The following is a 27,193-nucleotide window of genomic DNA, read 5'->3' on the forward strand; positions in this document are numbered from 1 at the left end:
AAGTGGAATGTTAAGTTGGCAGTTGTATATGTGGACTGGAGTTCAGAAGAGAGCTCTTGGTGGGGTAAAGTCTTTGGAGTAGCTTTAAGAAAGCTTAGGGCTTAAGCCTTGGAAGAAAAACACAAAGACCAAAAAGTGAATAGAGGGGACAAAATTGAGGTCTGATGAATTGCTAATATGTAGAGGTTGGATACAGGAGAAAGAAACAAAGGAGACAGTGGCCAGAAAGGTAGGAGAAAAATCAGGAAAAGGTAAAGTGTAGTAGAAATCAAAGGAAAAGAGTGTTTCAGGAAGGAGGCTGCTGTCAACTGTGTGTCATACTGCTCAGATCAATAAAATTAGGATTAGAAAAGTGTTCGTTTGATTTGGCAACATGGAGGGTAGTGATGACTTTTAGTTGGTTATTACTGCATAACAAATCACCCCAAAACTTAATGGCTTAAAACAACCATCATTTATTAAGCTCCAGTTCTTCAGGGTGGCAGCTTGAGTTGGCTTAAGCTGGGTGGTCCTACTCATCTGGGTTAGCCTTAGCTGATTCACCTGGGCTTGCTCATATATCTACAGGTAAGTGTCTGTCGTCACTGATGGTTTGTCTGGGGCTGGGTTCGTTCATCATGATCATGGCTGGGATAACTGGGGACTCTCTCTATAGCTCTCACTTTCTAGTGGGATAACTTCTGTGCTTGTGCACTTGTTAGGAGCAGAGTTCCAAGAACAGTAAGTCAATAAAGTCCAAAGCACAAGCACTTTTTAAGCTTGCCAGTGTCCCAGTGACCAAAGCAAGTCATAAGACCATCTCAGATTCAAGGGCTGGAAAAACACTCTTCTTGATGGGAGGATCCACAAAGTCACATTGCAAGGGTGTAGATACAGGGAAGAGAAAAATCTTTTCTCGTTTTTGAAGTCGGTCACACTGATTATGGCAAAAGCATTATTGCTGGTGATGGAGGATCCTGGAAACAAGATTGGATTAGTATGAAAAGCTAATGGGAACTGAAGAAGTGCAGATTACTTTTTGAGAAGCTTGGGTATGAAGGTAATTTGAGAGAGAAGACAGTAGCTGGAAGGGTACTTGTAGTCTAAGCAGGCATGTTGTACTTTCTCTCCCTTCCTGCCTGAATGCCTTCTGTCCACTCAAGAACAGAGTACTTACACTGAATACTGAGGGAAGGAGGATGCTGATGCTGAGGAAAGAGGAGATAACTAATGAAGTGAAAGTGTTTGAGAGACCTGTAGAGGATGGGATTCTGTGCACTTGAGAAGGGATTAGTTTTTGATGTGAGGAGGCTTACCAACTCTTTGGTAACATAAAGGAAGAAGGGAATAGGTACAAATGTAGATAGGCAAGTAGATTTAGTAGTGGGAGACTGGGGAAGTTTCTGTTTGACAGAGCTTCTGTTTTCTCAATGAAGTAGAGGCAGTCTGCTGATAGTGGGGGGTTGTACAAGAATGTGTGCTTGGGGTTTGATGTGAATAGAGAAAGTACATAATTTTATCCTGTCAATGAATGGGACATTGAGCTGACTACTAACTCCAAAATACCAATCATTCAGTAAATGAGAGATATTATCATTATTTATATAAAAATACTACTTTAAAGGGATTTGATACAACACTTCGTGTTATTAGAAACTGGAGCTAGTTGAGGAGTTCTAGGGCCTGAGGCTCTTTTTCTGTCTGAACCAGTTAGTTTAATACTACTCCTGTCTGTAACATTGATGGTCCTTAAAAAGAATGTAGGCAAGAGAGTAACCATATGTTTAACCTTTTATAAATAAACACTAAAAATATGAACAAAATGGGCCTGCTTTCTAAAAGGACTTCCTAAAGCATTAAAAATTACTTTGTATTACCAGAACATATAGTAATAACTATTAAATATACTTAATTTGAATTAATAAAGATAATTCAAGCTGAATGGTGAGTTTCCATTTATATGGAAAAAAGCTTTTTATAATAGTTGGAAAATATGTAAATGTAGTCTTAAGGTTATATATTTAGGGGAGAATAACGTAATTTATTTTGTCTATTTTTTCTTAGAACACACTCTCATTAGTTTTTTAGTTGTCTCTGGCCAAGAATAAACCCAACTTCTTATACTATGTAATGACTATGTACTGGAAGCATTGTATTTATGGAGGGCACCATCTGCTGGTTATAAGAGGTACCGGTTCTGGGAAGCCTGCCTTTTGCAATTGTAAGACTCTTCGCAAAATCTTGTTTTCCTTCTAATTCCACCTTCCTTCTAATTCCACCTTAAACCTGCAGTAAAGTCCCAGGAGGAAAAACAGCTTTTCATAAACGTGGCCAAGTAGAGATTCTAGTAGTGGCTTGATTTGATTTCTGTGTCTCTGAACATGTCACATATTGGATTTTTAAGAAAAATCATCATGAAAATGGCAGATACCTTCTTTATTCCCAGATCAATTAAAAAATGACTATTGCTATTGCTCTTACCCTTGCTCTTTAATCCAGTGAATGCTTTGTTCTTTTTTTCCATTCATTGAAAGGATCTTAAATATTTTTACTGCAGTCTTTATTAGTTTCATCTTGTGAACATTTATTTACATCTGGTAGTATCAGAGGAAGAATGATGATTTCATTTTTTTTTTCTTTTCTAGGATTGTTAGTATGATTTTTAAAATTACTGATGTTTCTTTTTCATTCCAGACCCCAAAATATAAATATTTATAACAACATACATATAATGATATTTGAAATTAATATATACATATATACTATATACATTTATATGCTGTGTATAAATGGATTCTGACACAGGTCAGTTTTATATAAATAATTTTTTAAGTTATCATTTTCTCATTATCAGTGTATCTGCTCTACCATAATGTATATTATTGAAATTCCACAAAGATGAATGTCAAAAAATTTCTTTGACACTATTTTACCTCAGAGGAGCAACTATATATTAATGTGTCTTTCCCTTTGACTTCAGATAACAATTGAAGATCCTATTTCTTTCCTGTAACCTTCCTTTCTTCTTCTGCATTGCTCCCCTTCGTCTCTCTCTTTCTCCTTTCCCTTTTTCTCTTACCTTGTAATTTGGTGTTCATTCCTGTTATTCTCCAGAAAGTTCTTAAAGAGATCAACTTACCAAGTCCAAGGGAGTATTTGCTGAGGTTATTTTGTACCAGTGATGTGTATTTCTGAAGTAACTAACCCTATATACCACCTCTTAATCTTCATTTTTTTCTAGTTTAAAAAAAACTATTTTTCTGTCTTTCTTGACCCTCTTTTCTTTCCTGATTCCCTTCTCCCCCATCAATATAGATATTTCTCAAAGTTCAAAGTTCAGTCTTGGTATCTCAGCTCACCCTACACATTTTTTTTTACTGATATTGTAAGCCCACAAAACATGAGCTAAAATATTTTCTGTCGTTGACTTTTCTCTAGAACTTCAGCGCTACATCTCCAGTTGCCTTGTATTCCAAACTTAATGTTTCCAAAGGCTTGATTTGATCTCTCTCTGGTTTTCCCTATCTATGCTATAATGAGGGCATATATTGTATGTGTTTTGCTTACCATTGTATTCCTAGTGCGTAGAGTGCTATATCACACCAAGTAAAATCTCGGTAAATATTTCAGTAATTGACTTTCCAGGAGCAAAGGCTTTGAATCTTGTAATCATCTTCTACTTCTCTCAAATAATCATTCATGGTCTTTGCATCAGTTTTCTTATTTTCCAGTCATTGCCTGCAGTCTGCACCTTATTAGTTCTTACCTGGAACTTTGTAGCAATTTCCTAACTGGTTTTAGTGTATTTGATTTCTCCTCTGTCTAGTCTGTACTTCCTGTTGGAGCCACCATCTCTTAAAATAGTTCTGGTCATTGATTCAGCAAGTATTTCCTGAGCACCTACTTTGTTCTAGGCTCTGTAAGGATGCCTAAAATGATATATACTCTCTTCGTCTTAAGGAGCTTACAGTCTAGTAGGAGAAACAGACATAGAAATAAGTTTACTAAATATGATGTGATAAATGCTAATTATGATATGTTCAGAGTTTGCCTAGCTGTAGGGAAAGGAGCCTAGCTCTGCCTGGAGAGGTCAGGGGAAGTTTAAACATAGACTTGAGAATTTAATGTACATGGAGTTTGCTTGGTAGAGAGAGGCCAGTTAAGTCTATCTTACTCTGAGGAAACAGCCTGTGAATATTCACAGATGTATTTCAAACCTCTGCTTACAATACTATTGCTTATAAAACTGAAGTAGAAACTGAGTAACCTGCTTCTCTGTTGGCTCTGTCTTTTCCTTCTTAGCTCTCTTTACTTCCTTCTACTTTTTCCTTCTGTCATGGTTTTAGACCAGTAACAAATTCTGAACTTTCTTCTCTAAGATTTATTCAAATTGTTTTCTCTGTCCTTTTGGTCTGTATATTATTAATATTTCATCCCCATCTACGTATGGAAGTGGGTTTTCTTTCAGTCTTTTTTTTCCAAGCTCATTTTTTGTTATTTCTGTTGATAACTTCAGAATTCATTGTGATTTAATTATTTAGGGGGAAAGTCTATTTCCTTTGTAGATTTTGAGATCTATCTTACCTCATTTTGCCCTCTAGTCACTGCTAAGAAGTCATGCAAGTAATAGGCACTTGATAAAGTTTTGACTATATGGATCAGTGTATTCTACGAAGGCAGCATGTCTACATTATTTAGCTGCGATCTGTGGTCACAATGGTATATCTGTTGTTATGGAAGATGAACAACTTTTGCTCCTGTTGAGGTAAGGCAGAGAGACTTCCTTCTATTCCAGGTTCTGTGGAAAACTGGGAATCCTGTCATGTTTATACTTACCTTCCTGTGGAATGATTTGTTGCATTTGCTGAATATCTTCTTTGGTTGAAGGAACACAGACAGCTGTGGGCTTGATTCTTGCTTTTCCTAATCTGAGGTCATGAAGTTGTTCTCCTACATTATATTCTAAAAGCTTTTACATTTGCTTCAACATTTAGGTCATTAATCGACCTGGAATTCGTTTTGTATATGGTGTGAGATAATGGGTACAATGTCATTTTTTTTTCCATAGAGATATGAAAGTGTCTCAGAACTTAAAAAATTTTAAACAACTTTATTGAGGAGTAATTTACATACCATAAAATTTACTGAGATGTGCAGCCATCACCATAATCGAATTTTAGAACATTTTTATCAGTCCAGTAATATCTCTCATGCCAATTTATAATTAATCTGTCACTGGATTCTTTTTAAGCTTTCATCTTGAGCTCTCTGCAGTATCCAGTACTTTTGGCCACTTCCTTTCTTGAAACTTGGTGTGCTCCTTCCTTTCTGACAGTGCTTCCTTCTGGGTCCTCCGCCCACCTCTTTTTTTTTTTTTCTTTTTTTTTTTTTTGCAGTACGCGGACCTCTCACTGTTGTGGCTTTTCCCGTTGCAGAGCACAGGCTCTGGATGTGCAGGCTCAGCGGCCATGGCTCACAGGCCCAGCTGCTCCGCAGCATGTGGGATCTTCCCGGACCGGGGCACGAACCCGTGTCCCCTGCATCAGCAGGCAGACTCTCAACCACTGCGCCACCAGGGAAGCCCCAGCCTCTTTGATCATTCTCAGATTGTTTTGCAAGCTCTTTTTCCTCTTCCCATTTCAAAGATGGGTCTTCTCTCATCTCTTCCTTGGCCTATCACTCTTGTCACTTTATAAAAACATTCCTGAATGCTGTCATGTGCCCCTGGTTTTATCTATCAGCGAGGATTTCCAAATCTGTCTCTAGCTCAGACATTTCTCTGGAGATCTAATTGCCCACTGGCCATTTCTTTCTTTCTTCTCTTTTCTTTTTCTTCTTCTTCCTCCTCTCCCCGCTCCTCCTTTCTTCATTTTTTCCCCTCCCCTCTTTCTTCAGCTTTATTGAAGTAAAATTGATACACAGAAAAACCTGCACATAGTTAATGTATGCAACTTGAACATACACGTAATTTGGACATGCAGCCATATGCATAATATGTATACGCCTATGGTACTGTTACCACAGTCAAGGTAATAAACACAGCCATCACTTCTAAGTTTCCTTGTGTCCTTTGCCTTTTTTTGGGGGTGGGGAAGGGGTAAGAAGACTTAACATGAGATCTACCTTCTTAACAAATTTTTAAGTGCATAATACCGTCTTGTTAACTATAGGTGCTGTGTTGTACAGCACATCTCTAGATCTGAATCATCTTGCATAACTGTAACTTTATATCTGTTGAATAACAACTCCCCATTTCCCCCTCTTCGCATCCCCTGGCAACCACTATTCTATTTTCTGCTTGTATAAGTTTGCCTATTTTAGATACTTCATGTAAATGGAATCATGCAGTATTTGTCCTGTGTCTGACTTAATTCACTCAGCATGTCTTCCAGGTCCATCCATGTTGTTGCAAATAGTAGGATTTTCTTTGTTTTTAAAGGCTGAATAATATTCTATTGTATGTATACACCACTTTTTCTTTATTCATTCATCTGTTGAACATTTAGGTTGTTTCCATATTTTGGCTATTGTGAATAATGCTGCAGTGAACATCGGTGTGTAGTTATCTCTTAGAGATCCTGATTTCTATTCTTTTGGATATATAACCAGGATTAGGATTGGTGGATCATATAATAGTTCTATTTTTAATTTTTCAAGGAACCTCCATACTGTTTTTCCATGGTGGTTGCATCATTTTACATTCCCACCATCAATGTACAAGGGTTCCCATTTCTCCACATCCTTGCCAAAACTTTTTTATCTTTTGTTCGTGTTTTTTTTTGGCTGTCCTAACAGGTGTGAAGTGATACCTCATTGTGGTTTTGATTTGCATTTCTCAGTGGTGAAAAATGGAAAAATTTTCCTCTTAGATCAGGAACAGGACAAGAATATCCACTCTTGCCACTTCTATTCACTATAGTACTAGCAGCCCTAGTCAGAGCAAGTAGGCAAGAAAAAGAAATAGAGACATCCCTCGGTATCCGTCAGGGATTGGTTCCAGGATCCCCCTTGGATGCCAAAATCCAAGGATGCTTAATTCCCTTGTATAGAATGGTGTAGTATTTGCACATAACCAGATTTTCCCATATGTTTTAAATCATCCCTAGATTACTTATAATACCTAATACAGCATAAATTCAACATAAATAGTTGCCTGTATGTGGCAAATTCAAATTTTGCCATTTGGAACTTTCTGGAATGTTTTTGGGAATATTTTAAATCTGCGGTTGGTTGACTGTGAGGATGTGGAACTCGTGTATGAAGGGCTAACTGTAAAGGGCATGCATGTTGGAAAGGAGGAAGTAAAATTTAATCTGTTTGCAGATGACATGATCTTATATGTAGAAAATTCTAAAGACCCTATTACAACTCTTAGAACTAATAAACAAATTCAGTAAAGTTGCAGAATACAAAATGAACAAATCAGTTACATTTCTATGTACTAACAATGAATTATATGAAAAAAAATTTTACAAAGCAATCCCTTCATAATAGCATCAAAAAGAACAAATTACTTAGAAATTAACGAGGTAAAAGACTTACATACTGGAAACTACAGTACATTGGGGAAAGAAATAAAAGAAGACAGATAAATAGACATCCAGTGTTTATGGATTGGAAGACTTAATATTGTTAAAATATTAAGCAATATTTAGAACTTCTAATTTTGTTTTCTCCTTTTCTCACTGATGTGCCATGCCACTGTATTCATATATTACATTCACGTTGTGTGGGTCTATTTCTGGGCTAATATTTCCCATTGATCTTTTTCTGCTCCAATACCACACCATCTAAATTACTTTAGCTTTCTAAAGGGATTTGATATCTGGTAGAAAAGTCCATTCACTGTGTTTTTCTTAAGTACAGTATCTTGCTATTCTTGGCCTTTTGACTGTACATGTCATGTAAATTTACGAGTTTAAAAAATTAAACTTGTCATCTTTCTTTAAATATCAAAACCTGGGCTTGATTGGGACTGTAGTGACTCCATAATCAGTGTGGGAAGATTTGCTATCTTTATAATATTTGAGACTTCTGTGAACAAGATATCTCTTTATTTATTTAAATTTTCTTTAACTTCTACTAATAAAGCTTTATGATTTTTCTCTGTAAAACACATCTTTCGTGAGATTAATTCCTGGGTAGTTTATGCATTTCAATGTGAATTGTATTTTTAAAGTTTTTGGTTGCTATTATATAAATATAATTGATTGTTTTGCATTTAAAACCTTTTTATTTTGAAATAATTATGGACATAAAGTTGCAAAAATACTACCTAGAGTCTTGTGAACCCTTCATCCATCTTCTGCCAGTGGTGACATCTTACGTAACTTGTAGCACAATATCAAATTAGGAAATTAACATTAGCATGGTGTTGTTGATTAGATTACAGACCTTAGTTTTCTCACTTTTTTCCATGCTTGCTCGCTCTTGCTCTCGCTATTTCTCTCTCCCTGTATGTGTATGTGTACTTCTGTGTAGTTTGATCCCATGTATAGATTCATTTCACCACCACTACAGTCAACATACAGAACTGTAAAGGAATTCTCTTGTGCTACTTGTCATGCTCATCCATGCTCCCTGGCAACCACTAATCTGTCCTCAATGTCCATAGTTTTGTCGTTTTTGAGGATGTTAAATAAATGGGAGCATAACAGTATATAACCTTTTGAGATTGGCTCTTTCAGTAATAAGTTATTGCATTTATCAGTAAAACAGTTTTTTTTAATTGCCAAGTAGTATTTCATTATGCAGATCTATCAGAGTTTGTTTAACCATTCATCCATTGATGGGCATTTTGATTACTTCTAGTTTTAAGGTATATGAGCAAAGCTGCTATAAACATTCTTGTACAGATTTGTTTGAATAGAAGCTTTCATTTCTCTGGTATAAATGCCCAAGAGTGCATTTTCTGGTTTGTATGGTAAATACATGTTTAGTTTTATGAAAAACTACCAGACTGTTTTTAAGTATGGCTGTACTATTTTACATTTCTACCAGCAATGTGTGATAGATTCATTTTGTTTGCTTTCTTGCCTATGTTTGATATTATCACTAGTTTTTATTTTAGCCATTCTAATAGTATATAGTGATATTTCATTGTGGTTTTAATTTGCATTTCCCTAATGATTAATGATGTTGAATATCTTTTCATGTGCTTATTTGCTATCTGTATATCCTGTTCAGATGTCTGTTCATGTCTTTTGCCCATCCTGTAATTGGGTTGTTTGGTTTTTTATAGTATCCTTTTGAGAGTTCTAGATATAAGTCCTTTGTCATATATGTATTTTCAATATTTTTCCCATTCTGTAGCTTATCTTTTCATTCTCAACAGTTTTTCACAGAGTAAAGGATTTTAATTTTTGAAGTCCAATATATCAATTTTTAATTTTATGGATTTTGCTTTTGGTGTCATTTCTAAAAACTCTTTGTCTGGCTTCAGTACTGAAGATTTTCTTCTCTGTTTTTTTCTAAAAGTTTTTTGTTTGCTTTACAGTTTATATTTAAGTTCATGATCTATATAAAATTTTTGTATAAAAGTATGAGGGGGCTTCCCTGGTGGCGCAGTGGTTCAGAGTCCGCCTGCTGATGCAGGGGACGCAGGTTCGTGCCCCGGTCCGGGAAGATCCCACGTGCCGTGGAGCGGCTGGGCCCGTGAGCCATGGTCACTGAGCCCGCGCGTCCGGAGCCTGTGCTCCGCAACGGGAGAGGCCACAACAGTGAGAGGCCCACACACCGCAAAAAAAAAAAAAAAAAAAAAGAGGTATTTAGGTCTTTTTTTATTTTGTTTTTTTAGTCTTTACATTCAGTTGCTCCAGCATTATATGTGGAAAAGTCTGTTATTGCTCCATTCAGTTGTTTTTGTATCTTTGTAAAAAAAAAATCAGTTGGACGTGCTTGTGTGGATCTCTTTCTGGGTTGTCTGTTCTGTTCCATTGATCTGTGTTTCTGTTCTTCTGCCAAATTCACATTGTCTTGTTTACTCTGGCTATATAGGAAATTTTAAAGTTTAGTGGAATGAGTTCCTCTCACTTCATTCTAAAATTAGCTCACCTCTTCTGGTTCCTTTGTCTTTCTAGGTAACTTTTAGAATAAGCTTGTCTCTATGAAAAATCGTGCGGGGATGTTGTTAGAATCCGTAAATCCATAGGTCAGTTTGGGGAAGAATCTTGAGTCTTTCGGTCCATGAACATAGTATATCTCTCCATTCATTTAGATCTTCTGTGGTTTTTTTTCATCAGTGATTTGTAATTTTCAGCATACCAGTCCTGTATATGTTGTTTTTTTTTTCTGTATATGTTTTGTTAGGTTTGCACTAAAACGTTCTATTAATATTAGGGAGGGTAGTGATTGAAAGTAGTATTGTGCTTTTAACTTTGGTTTCTGTTTCTTGGGAGTATATAGAAATAAAATTGATTTTTATGTTGATCTTTATATCCTGTAATCTTTTTTTAAAAAATTTATTTATTTTTGACTGTGTTGGGTCTTCGTTGCTGTGCGTGGGCTTTCTCTAGTTGCAGAGATCGGGGGCTACTCTTCGTTGCGATGCGTGGGCTTCTCATTGCGGTGGCTTCTCTTGTTGCGGAGCACAGGCTCTAGGTGCGCGGGCTTCAGTAGTTGTGGCGCATGGGCTCAGTAGTTGTGGCTTGCAGGCTCTAGAGTGCAGGCTCAGTAGTTGTGGCGCACAGGCTTAGTTACTCTGCAGCATGTGGGATCTTCCCAGACCAGGGCTTGAACCCGTGTCCCCTGCATTGACAGGTGGATTCTTAACCACTGTGCCACCAAGGAAGTCCAATATATCCTGTAATCTTGATGAACTAGTTTTTGTTTTTTTAAGATTCCCCAGGAATCGTCTGTATAGACAGTCATGTCATTTGGAAGTAAGGACGATTTTAGTTCTCCCTTTCCAATCTGTATGCCTTTATTTTCTTTTCCTTGCCATATTGTGCTGGCTAGGGCTTTCAGTATTATGTTGAATAAGAGTGGTGAGAGCAGACATCCTTGTCTTGTTTCTGATTTTGAGAGGAATTATTCAGTCTTTTGCCGTGAAGTATTTTGTTAGCTATAGGTCATTGATGTTTGCATGTTGATTTTTCTACTCTACAACCTTGTTAAACTCAATTTTATTAATTCTGATGTTTTATCTATAAATCTTTGGAGTTTCTGTATACATAATCATGTAATCTGCAGGTAATGACTGTTTTGTTCCTTACTTTGTATCTTTATACTGGATGCCTTTTTCTTCCTGTGTTGACTAGCATCTCTATTACAGTGTGAAATAGAAGTCATGATAGCAGGTATGTTTTTACAGGTCCTAAAAACAAGTAGAACACTTTCAAAAGGTCATCAATAAATGTGATTTATGCTGTAGGGTGTTTATAGCACCCTACCTTTCTCAGATAAAGGAAACTTTCATATAAATTTTAGTTTGTTGAGCTTTTTCTTCTATTTTGTTCTATAGTCAAGAATTGATGTTGAATTTTTATCATTGTCTCTTCATTTTTGACCTTATCACACGGTTTTTCTTTTTTAATCTGTAAATATGATGAATTCAACCTTGCATTCCTTGGATTAAACTCAGTCTTTTATATGTAGCTACATTTGGTTTCTCAATATTTTATTTAAAAATACTGTATCTGTAAACACAGAAAAGATTGGTCTGTGATTTTTTTTCCTTTCTCTTATTTTTTTCATTGGGTTTTAGTACCATGGTTATGCTAGTTAGTTACATAAAATTAGTTGGGAAGGATTCCCTTGTTTTCTCGTCCTTGGAAATATTTATATGACATTGGAATTATTTCTTCTTCAGTTATTTGGTAGAACTCATTAGTAAAGTCATGTAGCCTTGGGTGTTTGTCCTTGTGGAAAGGTTTATTGATTATTGATTTTCATTCTTAGTGGCATTTTTTCTTCTTGAGTAAATTTTGGTAAGGTATAGATTTTCTCCAGTTTGTCTAAATTTTTAAATGTTTTTATGTCAAAAATTGTAAGATTGGCCTGTGATTTTTTACTTTGTTGATCTTACGCTTATTTTTTTTCTTTACTCCTGATTCATTGATTCTTAGAAAGCACTTTACATTTTTAAATGTTTGAAGATTTTCTTTTTTTTTGTTGAAGTATAGCATAATTCAGAAAAGTATAAAAATTATAAATGGCTAGCTCTGTGACTTTATACAAAGTGAAAACAATAGTGTGACCAGCATCCAGATATATAAGTAGAACATTACCTGTACCCAAGAAATATTCTCTTACTCCTCTTTCAAGTTACATCTCCCACCAAAGGAATTCACTGTTCTAACTTTTAACATCATCGGCTAGGTTACCTTATTTTTGAATTCTGGAAATGTAGTCATATTTTATGTATAGTGTTTTATATCTGGCTTCTTTCACCTAACTTTCTTTGTAATGTTAATCCATATTGTGTGAAGCAGTAGCTTATTCACCCTCATAACTGTGTTGTATTTCATTGTATGACTATACTACAATGTATCTTCATTCCACTGTTGATAGGTATTTTTGTTTTCTGTTTTGACTAATATGAATGGTATTGCTATGAACATCTTTATGTCTTGTAGTGGACGCAGGTATGTGTTTCCGTTGAGTAAATACCAAGGAGTGTATCTTGGGGCCTACTTATTTATGCTTGTTAATTTATGTTTAGCTTAAGTGCTTTATTTTGTTTAGTGTTTGCATCCTTTTTTTCCATCCTTTTACTTTCAGTATCTCATATCATTATTTAAAAATTTTTTTGTAATCTCTCTATATTGAAGTTTAAAAATCTTGATCTTTTAATGTGATCATGTACACCATATATACCATATTATAATATACTGATATATGTTAAATATTGTTCTAAGTACTATATATAGTAATTTATTATACATTTCAAGTTTTGTCTGGCTCATTTGTCCTTATTTCACTGTATTCCTAAAACTTATATTCCTTGGATATAAACTTCAGCTTTGCAATTATATTCTTTAACCACATTGTGGGTGACATTTTGCTGTCTTCTGGTTTATATTGTTGCTAGTGAGAAGTCACTATTAGTTTAAATACTGTTCCTTTGAAGGTAATATGTCTTCTATAAGGTTTTGTGTGTTTTTTTGGAATTATTATTTTGAACTTAATTCTGTTTGGCTTCTTGAATTTGTGAATTGGTATTTATGATATTCACCTCATAGAGAGGCCTCTGCCTTATTCCTCTTCTTCTGGTACTCCCATGAATCATAAGTTAAGCTATTTTACTTTTTCTTTTGTGTATTGCAGTTTTTTGTTTCTCTGTTCTGTATTTTTGGATAATTTCTTCGGACATCTTTTGTAGCTCATTAAGTCTCATAGCTTTTCTTAATCTGCTAATAAACTCATCCATTAAGTTTTTACTTTCAATTTTTGTATTTTTTCATTTTTAGTAGGTCTTTTTTGTTCATATCTTTTAATTTACTGTATAATTTTTTTTTCCTTGTAGATTTTTAAACTTATCTTTTATTTCTTTAAAATTATAAATGCATTTGACCCTTGAACTAATGGAGGTTAGGAGTGCTGATCCCCCCCCCCCCAACCGCAGTTCAAAATCCACGTGTAACTTTATACTTGACCCTTTGTATTCACTGTTACAAACATCCACGGATTCAACCAACCATAGGCTGTGTAGTATTGTAGTATTTACTGAAAAAGTTCTGTGTATAAGTGGACCCATGCAGTTCAAACCGATGTTGTTCAAGGGCTACTATACAGTTGTATAGTAGTTTTATATTCCATTTGATGGTTGTAATATTTGAAGTTTTGGGGGGTCTGGTATTTCTGCTGGTTCTTGCTCATTGTGCCTTGTTTGCTTAGATGCTTGGTTATTTTTGACTTGATAATGCTTATTGTCCTAGAAACATCATATGGGGATTATTTGAAGTGTAGCATGAAGGTGCCCTCCTCTAGGAGGGCTTGAATGTACTTATATTATGGGGGTGTTACCAGTTGAGGGTCACTGAGTTCTTGTATTGAGGTTCTCTGGACTACGTAGGCAGTGTGAACCTCAGCAAATGTGTAGGCTTATGGCCAAAACTAATTAGCTGTTCCTCCCTTGTATCTGCTATTACTTTGCTCTGCTTAATACCAAGGCAGCCTTCTCTGCTGTCCCTGTGGGTGGTAATGGCAGCATGGGCACATGTTGACTTGGTTTAATTCTTTCCTTTGCAGGTATTATCTTTTTTGGGTTGGGGTAGTATTCTACATTAATGTCAGGAGGGTCTCTGATGTTCTTCCTTGACAGGACTCTGTCCTTCTTTTTCCATAAGATCAGCAAAACTGAACTCTGGATTTGACAGGGTTGGCAGGTGCCTTCAGGGTGTAAGTGGATATAAAGTTCCATTTAGTTCTCTGGGTTCCTGAATTCCCTTAGATTTTGGCCCAAGTAATTTGTGGTGCTATTAAAAAAAATGCTGTGTGTATTTTATATATATGTAAATAAGTAAGTAAATAAAATCACTTAGAGTTTTTTTGTTGGAGGGTCAGTGCAAATAACCTAGCTTGCCACTAATGGAAAGTAAAAATAAAATTTTAAAAATTGGGGAAATATTCAGTAAAATGATTTTCATTAATTAGATAAGTGAATTACTATAAATTAGGAAGTAGTTATTTTTTGTAGGGAGAGATTCCTTTTCATGTTTATTATGAATGTTGTTGATACTTATTTTTTGGTTTGCATCTAATAGTTTTCTCGTTTTAGGGGTAAAGATATTTCCATCATGGCTCATTCAAAGACAAGGACCAATGATGGAAAAATTACCTATCCTCCTGGTGTCAAGGAAATCTCAGATAAAATATCTAAAGAGGAAATGGTGAGACGGTTAAAGGTGAGTAAAATTGGGTTTTGTCCTTTGCACATCTGTTTAGGATAAGCAGAGCTGGTGGAGGACACCTGTGGAAATCACATAGGGCTGTATCTTGTTAGGGCAACTTCAAGCAAATCAAAGCAGAAAATGTCTCATGGCCAAAACTAATTAGCTGTAATTAGGAGCTAAGAGAGTGGAGTAGATAAAGAACTGTAGGGTTTCCTTAGCTATTGTTAATGGGAGTGCAATTAGAAAGGTGAAGCTTACATTTTCTAGGGCTGTCTATACTTGGGTATAAAGAACAAACCCACAATACGCTTATACTCATTATTATCTTTAGAAAGTTGTCTCCTCCTATATCTCATTTATTTCATAAAAGCAACCATTTTAATTTGAGAAAAGAAATTTTAATTCTACTGAATACTAAGGCTGTATTTTACTTTCTTGTATTTTGAAAGTAGGTTAAAGAGCTTTACTTTTAGCTCTCTGCTTCCGATGTACAGCAGTGAGTCAAGACTGATGGTGAACTTCCATTCGTGAGGCAGTCACTGTATGGTTAGACTCTCTTCACATTTGTTTGAATAATATTTCATCTTTGTCTTCGAGGCAGTGATAGTCTCCGTGATTAAAATGGTTAAGAGAGCAGAGTGGCCAAGAAGATTGTTAAGCTGATTAGTTCAGATGGTCTTTATTTTTGAGCATTTTTTTCAGTTCAATGTTGTATCTACCTAGACATGTTGCTTGTTATATCATTATCAATATTTACCAGTATTTCAAGTGTAAAAGACTTACCTTAATTAATCATTGAAGACCCAGGAGCCTTGAAGTACTACTTTATTGTTGCATGGTTTATTTATTAGAGGAAAAAGACCCTAGTACTATTGTAAGTTTCACATAAAGTCTTAGTATTATATCCTGTGCATAAAGTATTAGAATGTCAGATATAAGGTGTTTGTTATTCAAAGCAAAAGACATCTTTGAGCAGATTAAATTTACCAATATGTGGATATTATATCTAGTTGGGAACTGTGTATATTTTATTAAAAATGGTTAAGCTACAGGGCTTCCCTGGTGGCGCAGTGGTTGAGAGTCCGCCTGCCGATGCGGGGGACACGGGTTCGTGCCCCGGTCCGGGAAGGTCCCACGTGCCACAGAGCTGCTGGGCCCGTGAGCCATGGCCGCTGAGCCTGCGCGTCCGGAGCCTGTGCTCCGCAATGGGAGAGGCCACAACTGTGAGAGGCTGGTGTATGGCAAAAAAAAAAAAAAAAAAAAAAAATGGTTAAGCTACAAACCCTAGATATGAAATTTTTCATTTCTATGTATTTAGATTTTCTTGACCTATTAAGTTTTTAGAGAAAGAATACATTTATTTCCTCAGATTTGTTTATATTTCAGCAATGATATCATCCTTATTGTTTGCTAAGAAATGAACATTGAACACAGAGACTATACTTACAAGCATTTAGCATTTAGTGTCTTTTATGGATGTTATTTTCTCAGACATCTTTTTTAATTTAGAGGACTCATATATGAGTTATTCGTGAGTTTTATAACACCATTTGAGTTGGTCACAGTATTGAGGAGTTCCCATTATCTAGCCCTTGAATAAACTTTATTGATAGTTTTGGTGGAATGATTTCCACAGTGCTCACATTTAGTGCTTGTAGTAAGCTTTCATTATTTTGTAGACATTTCTGCTCAGCAATAATCTGGTTACTTTTCTTCTCTTTCTTTTTTCCTGATTTACACTGCCCACTGTTTATAGCAACCGTCTTGGAGAAATATAGGAAGGATTTAATGTGGGATGATGGTAATTTTTGATATGTACAAGTACAGGTATAAGTTTTATAAGTTATAAAAACTTGCTAATATGTAAAGTGTCATTGTTTATGTAATTTCTAGAATTTCTTATAACATTTTATTCAAAATATACTGAATCTCTCACTCTTGTGAAGCGATTCCAGGGAAAGAAAGAGTTCCTTGCATATAGCTTTTTTTTTTTGGTCTTTTTTCATAATACATCAAAGCTATCAAAGCATATATCTTAAAAGTAATAAAATTAAAAAGTTAGGAGAGTAGCCCTGGACATTGTACCCTTAAACTAATTGTAGTGTCAGACTGGAAAGATTAGTCTACTGATGGTTCTGGCCTCTGGTGTAGTAGAACTGAGGGTCTGCTCTGTGAGGAACGCTGTTACCCACAGCTGCTCTGAGAATTCAGTAATACATTGGACAATTCATTACTCAGAAGTCTAACTCTACAGCAGAGTGGAAATCCATGCAGTTATGTCTCAAAGACCAAGTCCAGCCCTACTTGTTGATTAGTATTTGTAGCGCCACCTAGTGGATGCCAGGTTGTCACCTTTGCATTAAAGTTGTGTTTAAATGTCCCTGACGAGCTCAGCAATTTTGTCAAGTCTTACGTGAAGTAGGAATAGTACAGACTGAGGCTTCCTTGTGACTGCTGATACTAAAATTAGAGAAAGCTCTTCACAGAATTCAAACTATATGATTTTTCACCATTGTAGTTTCCATCCCACTTCTTTTATGTAAATGTTTGCTTTCTTCTGCTCACTCCATACATGCCATTGAGTCCTACTAATGAATTGTCCATCTCATATTGTCTTTAACTGTGGTACAAGAAATATTTAATTGGATGCTACAGTAGTTACTTCATGGTAGCTTTTTAATGTTTAGGGATTCATCTTTGTCATCCTTTCTTGAATCTGTTTATATATTCTTTTTTAGCTCAGTGTTGTAAAAGTGAGACTAGAAGTACTATGTTAAGCTACTTTTAAACTTTTAAAATCTGGTTAGCAGGTATGATGGGTAAATGAAAAGTATTTTATTTAGTCTTTTTTTTTGTGGTACGCGGGCCTCTCACTGCTGTGGCCTCTCCCGTTGCGGAGCACAGGCTCCGGACGCGCAGGCTCAGCGGCCATGGCTCACGGGCCGTTCCGCGGCATGTGGAATCCTCCCGGACCGGGGCACAAACCCGTGTCCCCTGCATCGGCAGGCGGACTCTCAACCACTGCGCCACCAGGGAAGCCCTATTTAGTCTTTTAAAGAAAAGTTGTATTTGCCCTATAGTTCAGAAAGGTCTTGTTCTCTCAGATAGATACTTTTAGGGGAAACATGAAAGTGTATTTATTGGAAGTTAACCTTTGTAATTAATATGGCTTTTATTTCAAATAAATATATTTTTACATGGAGGATTTCATTATTTGATTATTTTGTTTTTATATAGATGGTTGTGAAAACTTTCATGGATATGGACCAGGACTCTGAAGAAGAAAAGGAGCTCTATTTAAACCTAGCTTTACATCTTGCTTCAGATTTTTTCCTCAAGCATCCTGATAAAGATGTTCGATTACTGGTAGCCTGCTGCCTTGCTGATATTTTTAGGATTTATGCTCCTGAAGCTCCTTACACATCCCCTGATAAATTAAAGGCAAGTACTGATTAAAAGAACTGCCAAGATTGACTGATACTTTATCTTTCTGTCTAAAATGGGAATTAAAGTATTTCGATTATTTCTTTAGATTCTTTGACATTAGCTGCAGCAGTCTTTTGTTAAACTATTGTACTTCTGTTTTCTGTAGAATTTCCTACCCCCCATTAGTATTTAATTTTGTAAAACAATTTCTGATCTTCAGAATAAGAAGTTAATTAGTAAAGTGTTTTCTATACTTTTTTTTTTTTTGGCCATGCCACACAGCTTATGGCATCTGAGTTCCCTGATCAGGGACTGAACCTGGGCCACAGTAGTGAAAGTGCCGAGTCTTAACCACTGGCCTGCTAGGGAATTCCCTATACTTTTTATATTATGTCATCATTAGTGGTATTTCAGTATCAGTTGGGGACACTTGCTTTTCCTTTTTAAAAATTCATATTGAAGACCATGTTCATTATTTAAAACACAGTATCTAGTGTAAGTCTGAATTTATAATATATGAATCCTAATTCACTTAATGTAAGGTGTGATGAGAATTGTTTTGAAGAAAATACAATGAACAAAATTTTAATGAAAGGTAGAAAGCACACTTAGTACTTGGTTATGGTAGTTGTAAGTAAAGGCATGTGAATGAAATAATTTTTAAAAGATGAGAAAAGAAGGAGAATAGCATGATTAATCCAGTGGGTAGAAAGCATGAAAATAAGTAGAGCTGTGCAAAAATTTATTGAATGAGGCAAGTTATAAGAAAATTAGAAAAGCCAACAATAATAAAAGATAATTGTGGAAACTGTTGGTTAGGAAATGAGTCCCTAGGAAGATTACCCAGTATGGAACAAAAAGACAATTTAGGTTTATTTCATTTAACAAATATTGATGTTAGTTATTATATGTCAGGAACTGGGTTTACCTTGGTGAAAAACAACCCAGACTCGGTTCTTGAACTCAGGGAGTTGCTTCTTAAAAACTGGAGTGAGGAACCTGCTCATTTGATCAAGTCAGCCAAGACTCCAGTAAGGAATGCCCAAACTGCCGTGGACACGCTTGTTTCATATATCTTAGGATGGGGGAGGTAGGGGACAATATTTGTCATCTACAAGTAAAATTGAATTGTAAGATTTGAGAATGGTGAGAGACTTAAAGTAGATAATATGAGCTGGCCTGTGGAGTTGTGTACCCAGATGTATATCCTGATTTCTAATTGTGAACCTTTAATTTGAGGTACTTAATTGGTTTAAGGAGTAATTGTATTTGGTTGACTGTGGGCTGTGGCTCATCCTCACTAGATGTTTTGTTGGCATTCTCATGAAGAGGGAAGTCTAACTTAAGAGTGCTGCTACATGATTTCTTCTACCTCTCTTGTGGATTTCTCAGTTTGCGTTATCAGTGATCTGTCTCAAGGGTTTGGGGTAATGAAAGTCCTCCCAAAAGAATAGCTACAAATCTTTTCTATTAATAATAGGACAGTTTTTGTGAAGAATATTGAAGAGGTATGATTAAATTAGAGTTTTTAGAATCTAGCTTAAAATTTTCAAGTATTTTATTTTTTCTGGTCAGTTTTTTTTTTAATTTAATTTAATTTATTTATTTATATACAGGAGATTCTCATTAGTTACCCATTTTATACATATCAGTGTATATATGTCAATCTCAATCTTCCAATTCATCCCACCACCCCTCTTCCCCCCACCCGCTTTCCCCCTCTGGTCAATTTTTTTGGCTCTTATTTTAAATGCCACTTTTTTCTTTTATTGGGGTAGTATTAAAAATTATTTGAGGGTGTTTCTGAATACTTATAGAATAGTTTTCACTCTGTTTTGGTTAGTATCAAGTTTGTATTTTTGTCTACAGTAGTAATAATAGAAAATTGTGACACTTTGATCCTTACCTTTCCACTGTCAGTTTGTTATTGTCATCAGAAAACCCTTTTTATATACCCAGCTTCATGTTTAGGTCAGTGCTTGTTAGAGAGATGATCAATGAATATTGTCTTTCCATCTCCAGGTAGATTCAGTACAGCAGTTGTTCTCTCTTAGTCGAACCAGAAAGGGTTCGTTCATGGAGGACATATTTTATGCAGTACTACTAACAAAGTAACTGTACCTTTTTTTAAAGTAACCATTTTTGAAGGATGTACTTGGGATAGTATTTTTCTTGAAAAGCTACTCAGTAATCTGCATATCCTATTTCTTCCCTTTTAAGAAATGCTTGTTTATCGTTTTACTTATGAGGGAAACATCTTTTTCTTTTTGATTGATTAACATGCTTCCTTTGTAGAATTAGCTTTAATAATTTTAACCTTTTCCAAATTTTTCAAAAACTATCGTCATAAAAATTTGACTCAAAGTGATATTGAACTTATTTTTACCCAGGTATAAAGGGGTGTGCAGTAAAAAACCGAAAGCAAGAGATGGGGATAGATTGATAAATGGTAGGGGAGAACAAGTAGTTATAATGACAAGGTAGGAAGCTTGACGAGTTAACTTCTGTGGGTCTTTTTAAAACTTCTAAGCTTCTGCAATCTATTGTCTTCTCACTTGGTGATTTTATTTTGGAATTTCAAGTTTCCTAAACCATGTTCTTGCTATATAATTACCATATATAGTGCTATTCCAGCAAACCTGATCAGTTCAGCTCTCAGTCATTGCAACCTGTTTGTTTTAATGACAGCATAAATTTTAGTTTACTCCATTTTCAGGTCTGTTTTTTTTAACCTACAGTAAGGTGTTTTTCTTTCTCTACTTTAAGATCATAGTAAATGATTTACCGTTTTCCTTTAAAGGGCAGTAAGATATTTGGTGTTTTCATGATGATGCACATTTAAAAAATTCCAGCCAAGTAGAATTTTTTTAAACTGGTTCTTTACAATTTATCATGATAGATACACATGAGTGCTGAATCATCTTTAGGAATTTAGTGGATATTTTCATAATCTAAACAAAACTTTGTCTTTTTTTTTTAAAGGATATATTTATGTTTATAACAAGGCAGTTGAAGGGGCTAGAGGATACAAAGAGCCCACAATTCAATAGGTATTTTTATTTACTTGAGGTAAGCAATATATTCTATCTTGAGATGACATTTTAAACTGGGTTTTGTGCTTGTATATTTTTACTAATTAAAATTTTACCCTTTTCCTTTTTTATGTCTTATTTTTAGAACATTGCTTGGGTCAAGTCATATAACATATGCTTTGAGTTGGAAGACAGTAATGAAATTTTTACCCAATTATACAGAACATTATTTTCAGTTATAAAGTAAGTTTACTTTACAAAGAATATAATCTTTTTTTAAATGTAAAGAATTTTTAACTTACAGGTGAATCTGCATAAACTGTTAACTATGATGAATATTGGAAGGCTAAGAGTTATAACTTAAGAACTCATTAACATAATTTTTATAGATGTTTGGACAGTGAATACAGCTTAATTCTGTACTGTAGAGAATAATATAAGAGTGGCATAAGGTAATCTATAGCCAATATAAAATTTATTTTGGCTTATGTTATTTTCTTTTATTTAAATCACATATTACTGACTCCTTAATTCATGTGAATAGTTGAGTTCTTTGTGTATTCCTTAAATTTATCTACTAGAATTAACTTCCGCAAAGTAGTTTGATTTTCTGAATTTAAGGCAAAACTAAAGTTGCATTTGATTTAATTACTTTTGATTGTGAGACTGGTAAAAATTAGGAAAAAGTAATCCTGGAAATGTAATTTAAAAAATATTTTGGATGCTATTGTAAGATTTGGAAGAGAGGGAAGCTTTAAATGAATATGTAGAATTTGATTTAATTAATACCTGAGTATCAGTTTAAAATAAAGTGTAATGTTCTATGTTATGATTAAATCTTATAAATTTCAGATATACTTTAAATGAAATATCAATTTTGAATTTCAGCAATGGCCACAATCAGAAAGTTCATATGCATATGGTGGATCTCATGAGTTCTATTATTTGTGAAGGTGATACAGTATCTCAGGAGCTTTTGGATACAGTTTTGGTAAATCTGGTACCTGCCCATAAGGTAAGTAGCAATATATATTGAAATGTATCAAAAGCTTGTTAATATTAGGGTCCAGAATTTGCTTACGTTTAAAATGCAATTTATCCTGCTTTATAGTTTTGGAGACTTTTATTTTATTTTATTATTACTATTTTTTTTTCCGGTATGCGGGCCTCTCACTGTTGTGTGGCCTCTCCCGTTGCGGAGCACAGGCTCCGGATGTGCAAGCTCAGCGGCCATGGCTCACGGGCCCAGCCGCTCCGCAGCATGTGGGATCCTCCCGGACCGGGGCACGAACCCGTGTCCCCTGCATCGGCAGGCGGACTCTCAACCACTGCGCCACCAGGGAAGCCCTGGAGACTTTTATTGATTAATATTAATGTACATCACTTGTGTTTAATAAAACATGATACACTTATTAGTCACTAATTAAATGAAGAAATAACAGAGTTAGTACATGTGATAAAGTATGTGTAATAACTCAGTTTTGTATAGGATTATGTTTCAAGGAACACAAATAAGGCCTTAGGTAAAAGACAGTGATGGTGTAGATGGCGGGGAGGGGTGAAATTAAAAGGGAAGTCTTGGGCTTCCCTGGTGGCGCAGTGGTTGAGAGTCCGCCTGCCGGTGCAGGGGACACGGGTTCGTGCCCTGGTCCGGGAAGATCCCACATGCCGTGGAGCGGCTGGGCCCATGAGCCATGGCCGCTGAGCCTGCACGTCCGGAGCCTGTGCTTCTCAACGGGAGAGGCCACAACAGTGAGAGGCCTGCATACTGCAAAAAAAACACACAAAGAAAGGGGAAGTCTTTACTAACTTGGAGAAAAGGATATGTTGATGACACAAGTATTTCTTGCCTGGGTGATATTAATCAAGTTGTGTGGGTGTTGTGTGTGTTTTTGTATGTTTCGTTCTTTGAAAATGACTAACACTCTAGTAAGCAGTTGGAAATATGGTTCTGTGATTCACCAGTATAAAGGTCTCTGCAAAATTAAGACCTTTCTGGAAAGATATAACTTAAATTTATAGCTACACAGCATTCACAAATATAATGCTTCATTAAAAATGACCTCATAATCCAAAATTTCCAAACTTTTAAGAAGTCCATCAATACTGAAAATCAGACACTAAGTAAAAATTCAGATAATATATTTATTAGATAAAAACATTAAATACCTATAAAAGGATTAAAGATAACAGTTTTATGTTTTAATCTCTAGAAGCATAAGAGTTAAAAAGTATGATAGCTAGACATCTGAAAGGAGAAGAAGCTATGGTTAGGAAAAGTAGAAATGAAAAATGTTCATAGACATCAAAATATTTTTTGGATTATAAAAGATATTTAGAGAACTAGGAGGTAGCGCTGAGGAAATTGTACAGATACAGTGAGGTAAAGTTAAGGAAAACATAAACGATAGGATGAAAAGGTCCAGTATATTTAAAAGTGATGCAGAACACTGAGTAAGAATGGAGAAGAGATGATATTCAAGTAGATATTTGCTTAAAATTTTCTGGAACTGACGAAAAGCGTAAATTTATGAGTTAGGTAACAAAAGTGTCATGAACAGAATAAATAAAAATAAATCCCAGTGTAGGCATATCTTGGAGAATTTGTAAAATGACAAAATAGAAATAATCTATAAAGCATCCAGAGGGAAAAGACATAGCCCTTAACAAGGAATAAACATTAAACTGATTGCTGACTTCTCAGTAGCAAGGATAGATGCCAGAACATAATGGACCTATATTTCCAAAGTACTGAGATAAAATAACTGTATATGCTGGCACACAGTTGCTATCCAATTTGAGTGAAATTAAGACATTAAATATACAACTTGTCAATAGATCCTTCCTGAAAGAACTACTATTTGAGTACTTCAGAATAATGGCAATTGAACTTGAAGGAAGTGAAATGTAAGAAGTATTGGTGAACAATGAAATGCTCTAAATAAGAACTGATGTATAAAACAAAAACAGTAGCAATAATAATTATAATGATTAATTAAAGGGATTTTAACAAAATGGTCCTAAACCACTGGATAAAAATAACGTGTAAGATTGAATGGCCTAATACAGTCAAAGAGTGATATGATCTTGTTGATGATTAGGAGTACAGAGCTATTGATTTACTTTGAACTTTATTATTTTTTTAAAATTAATTTATTTTTGGCTGTGTTGGGTCTTCATTGCTGTGTGCGGCCTTTCTCTAGTTGCGGTGAGCGGGGGCTACTCTTCATTGCAGTGCGTGGGCTTCTCACTGTGGTGGCTTCTCGTTGCGGAGCATGGGCTCTAGGTGCGCGGTCTTCAGTAGTTGTGGCTCACGGGCTCTAGAGCGCAGGCACAGTAGTTGTGGCGCATGGGCTTATTTGCTCCGCGGCATGTGGGATCTTCCCGGACCAGGGCTCGAACCCATGTCCCCTGCATTGGCAGGCGGATTCTTAACCACTGTGCCACCAGGCAAGTCCCTGACGGGTGGGTTCTTAACCACTATGCCACCAGGGAAGCCCTACTTTGAACTTTAAATGAAGTATTCATGTTAAAATTTTAAGGATTACAATGCAAGGAAGAATTACAATAAATGTAAATGGCCCAAATTTACTACTTCAGGTTGTCAGATTAGATTAAAAATAATTCAACTGGTCATTGTTAATAAGAGATAACAAAAATATTGTCACAAAAAGGTTGTCACTAAAAGGATGGAGAAAAGATTTGCCGTGCCAGGCACATAATAACTGAAGGAAAACTGAAATAACTTGTATTGATTTTAGATGTTATAGTCTTTACCCGGTAAAGAAGGGAGTTATACAATGATAAGTTTTAGTTCTCAGGAAGATGCCTAAACTTGTATTCACATAGGCTCAAAATATATAAAGCATACATTGGAAGAATTATAAGGAGAAACAAACTCACAATTTGGTGGGCCATTTTAATACATTTCCAGTTGATTATAAGTCAAATAGACCAACAGTTCTTGAGGATTTTAAAACAAAAAACTAACAAGCCTCTAGCATTCATAATTAATCTGTCAAAAGAGTAAATCATGATGGCAGTTATAAGAAATTTAGAAATAATAATTAAAATGATACATATTAAAACCTGTGGGATTCAACTTAAATGTTGTTTTAAACTAACTTTAGTTTTTTGTTTTTTTTTTTTTTGCGGTACGTGGGCCTCTCACTGTTGTGGCCTCTCCTGTTGCGGAGCACAGGCTCCGGATGCCCAGGCTCAGCGGCCATGGCTCACGGGCCCAGCCGCTCCGCGGCATGTGGGATCTTCTTGGACCGGGGCACAAACCCGCGTCCCCCGCATCGGCAGGCGGACTCTCAACCACTGCGCCACCAGGGAAGCCCTAATCTAACTTTATAGTTAAAGTGTCCAGTTCAAGAAATTATAAAAGTATCGTTAGAATATACAGTCCGTACAAGAAAGTAAACCGTGAAGAACAGAAATGAATGAAATAGAAAACACAGTGACATTTCAGAAAAACCTAAAGTTGGTAATTCAAAAAGTATATTAAATAGGCATACCCTTGGCAGTTTGAATCAGAAAAAGGGAGATGGTATTAATATACAATTTTAGAATGAAATGAGGAACAGCAGGCATTAAAAAGATCAAAAAACAATTCCATGAACAGTATTTTATGCTAACATATTTGGAGTTGGACAAAACAAATTTCTAGAAAATAAAACTTGCCAATTTTTCTCAAGAGAGAAAATCTTGAATAACCTTTAACCAATAAAAGAAATTTAATTGGTTTTAAAAACTATATCCATAAAACAAACAAAAATATTTCCTCCTAAACAACGATGACAGTAATAATAGCAACAGCAGCAGAACTCAAACCAAGTATGAAGGAATTTAAACACATCACCAGGAGATTTCTTTTAATCATTTAAGTGCCGTATAATCATGATATTCAGCAAACTTTTTCAGATTATAGAAGAGGAAGGCATGCTCCACAGTTCACATTATGAGCAGAATATAGTCTTCATAGGGAAAACTAGAGAAAACCAAGTTCAAGAAAGGAGGATAATAGGCTAATTTAATTTATAATACATTCATGTAAATCCAATATAAAATAATAGTGGACACTATCCAGAATGATATAAAGTAATATTGGTAATGAGCAAATTGGCTAAATTTTAGGAATTCAAAGATGGATTAACATTAAAAATTATTTGTAGAAATTAACAGAACAAAGAGAAAAAATAGTCAATAGATGTATAAGAAAACCATTTGATAAAATTCAGTATAACTTATGATAAAAAATATTATTAGCATATTTGAAATAGAAAGGAACTTCCTTAAATTGATAAGGTTATGTATGATAACTGCACTTAATGGTGAAATGCTGAAGGATTTTCTTTGAAGTTAGGAACATTGTCAAGATGTCACTTCTACTCAGGAAAAAGTCAAGTATGCTATTTCGAATCGGCATTAAACTAGAAGCCTTAAGTTAGTGGAGTAAAACAAGAGAAAAGATAAAAGGATTAGAAAGAAGAGACAAAACTGAAATTATTTGCAGATGTTATGACTGCCTGTGCAGAAAACACAAAACAATGTACAGATTAGTTTCTAGAACAAATAAGAAAATTCTGCAAAGTTGCTAGATATAAGATCAATATATAAAAATCTGTCAGTATAATTTCAAAAAATTTTTATTTGTATCTTTAACAAAGACTTGAGCTACTTCGAAATTTATTAACAGTGTGCATGCATGGCCTTAATGTTCAAAGTTATTACAGTTGTTGTTGAAGTGTAAGAGACGACTTAAATATGTTGCATGATTTGTTATAATTGTTTATGTGATGGGAAGCTCAGTATCACAATAATTTCATTCCTCTGCATACTAATAGATAACCTAATCAAAATAGAAATTGTGAATGTGTATTGCGTGTGTATATGTGCATGTGTGTGTAGTTTGACAAA

At 35.2% G+C, this 27,193-nt stretch overlaps 1 protein-coding gene across 6 annotated transcripts in view; it reads left to right on the top strand.

Moving 5' to 3' along the window:
• Positions 1–27,193, top strand: part of PDS5B (PDS5 cohesin associated factor B) — a 195,411-nt gene that overhangs the window by 58,626 nt on the left and 109,592 nt on the right. For all 6 annotated transcript variants that reach the window (XM_030882528.2, XM_030882529.2, XM_030882533.2 and 3 more), the window contains exons 2-6: positions 14,699–14,825; positions 18,051–18,254; positions 21,222–21,308; positions 21,417–21,514; positions 22,160–22,286. In XM_030882528.2, the coding sequence (XP_030738388.1) occupies positions 14,718–14,825; positions 18,051–18,254; positions 21,222–21,308; positions 21,417–21,514; positions 22,160–22,286 (624 nt within the window). In that variant the 5' untranslated portion in view covers positions 14,699–14,717. The remainder of the gene's footprint in view (positions 1–14,698; positions 14,826–18,050; positions 18,255–21,221; positions 21,309–21,416; positions 21,515–22,159; positions 22,287–27,193) is intronic.

Source organism: Globicephala melas, chromosome 18 (genome assembly GCF_963455315.2).
Source record: "Globicephala melas chromosome 18, mGloMel1.2, whole genome shotgun sequence".
In the NCBI taxonomy this organism is placed as follows: domain Eukaryota; kingdom Metazoa; phylum Chordata; class Mammalia; order Artiodactyla; family Delphinidae; genus Globicephala; species Globicephala melas.